The sequence below is a fragment of the Eimeria mitis genome, genomic scaffold (genome assembly GCF_000499745.2).
Source record: "Eimeria mitis Houghton genomic scaffold, Emh_scaff454, whole genome shotgun sequence".
NCBI lineage: Eukaryota > Apicomplexa > Conoidasida > Eucoccidiorida > Eimeriidae > Eimeria > Eimeria mitis.
In genome coordinates, this window is record NW_013572854.1 from 6,748 (window position 1) to 7,185 (window position 438).

General features: G+C 54.8%; 1 protein-coding gene across 1 annotated transcript in view; it reads right to left on the reverse strand.

Moving 5' to 3' along the window:
- The window catches only part of EMH_0012900 (protein phosphatase 2C, putative), a gene marked incomplete at both ends in the record, with an annotated part of 8,683 nt that overhangs the window by 6,628 nt on the left and 1,617 nt on the right, over positions 1-438 (reverse strand). Inside the window, 1 exon segment of the mRNA XM_013499667.1 lies at positions 1-88. Within this exon segment, the coding sequence (XP_013355121.1) occupies positions 1-88 (88 nt within the window).

Below are 438 nucleotides of genomic sequence, written 5' to 3' on the forward strand. Positions count from 1 at the left end.
CAGTGTACAGCCATCTGCTCCGCCAGGACGCGGGGGAAGTTCGCTTTGCAGTATTCTGATAAAGTGCTGCCGTTGTGGCCATCAAACACTGCAGCAGCAGCAGCAGCAGCAGCAGCAGCAGCAGCAGCAGCAGCAGCAGCAGCAGCAGCAGCAGCAGCACGACAGGATACAGAAACGATTAGAGCTGCAGCAGCAGAAAGAGAAAATGCTGCTGCAGCAGCAAAGTGTTTTAATTGGAATAGCAGCAACAATACAACCAAATAGCAGCAGCAACAACAGCAACAGCAGCAGCAGCAGCAGTAGCAGCAACTGCAGCAGCATCCACCATCGTCATCAGCAGCAGCAGCAGCAGCAGCAACAGCAGCAGAAGCACCACAACCAACAGCAGCACAACCAGCAGCAGCAGCACCAGCACCACCACCACCACAACCAACAGCA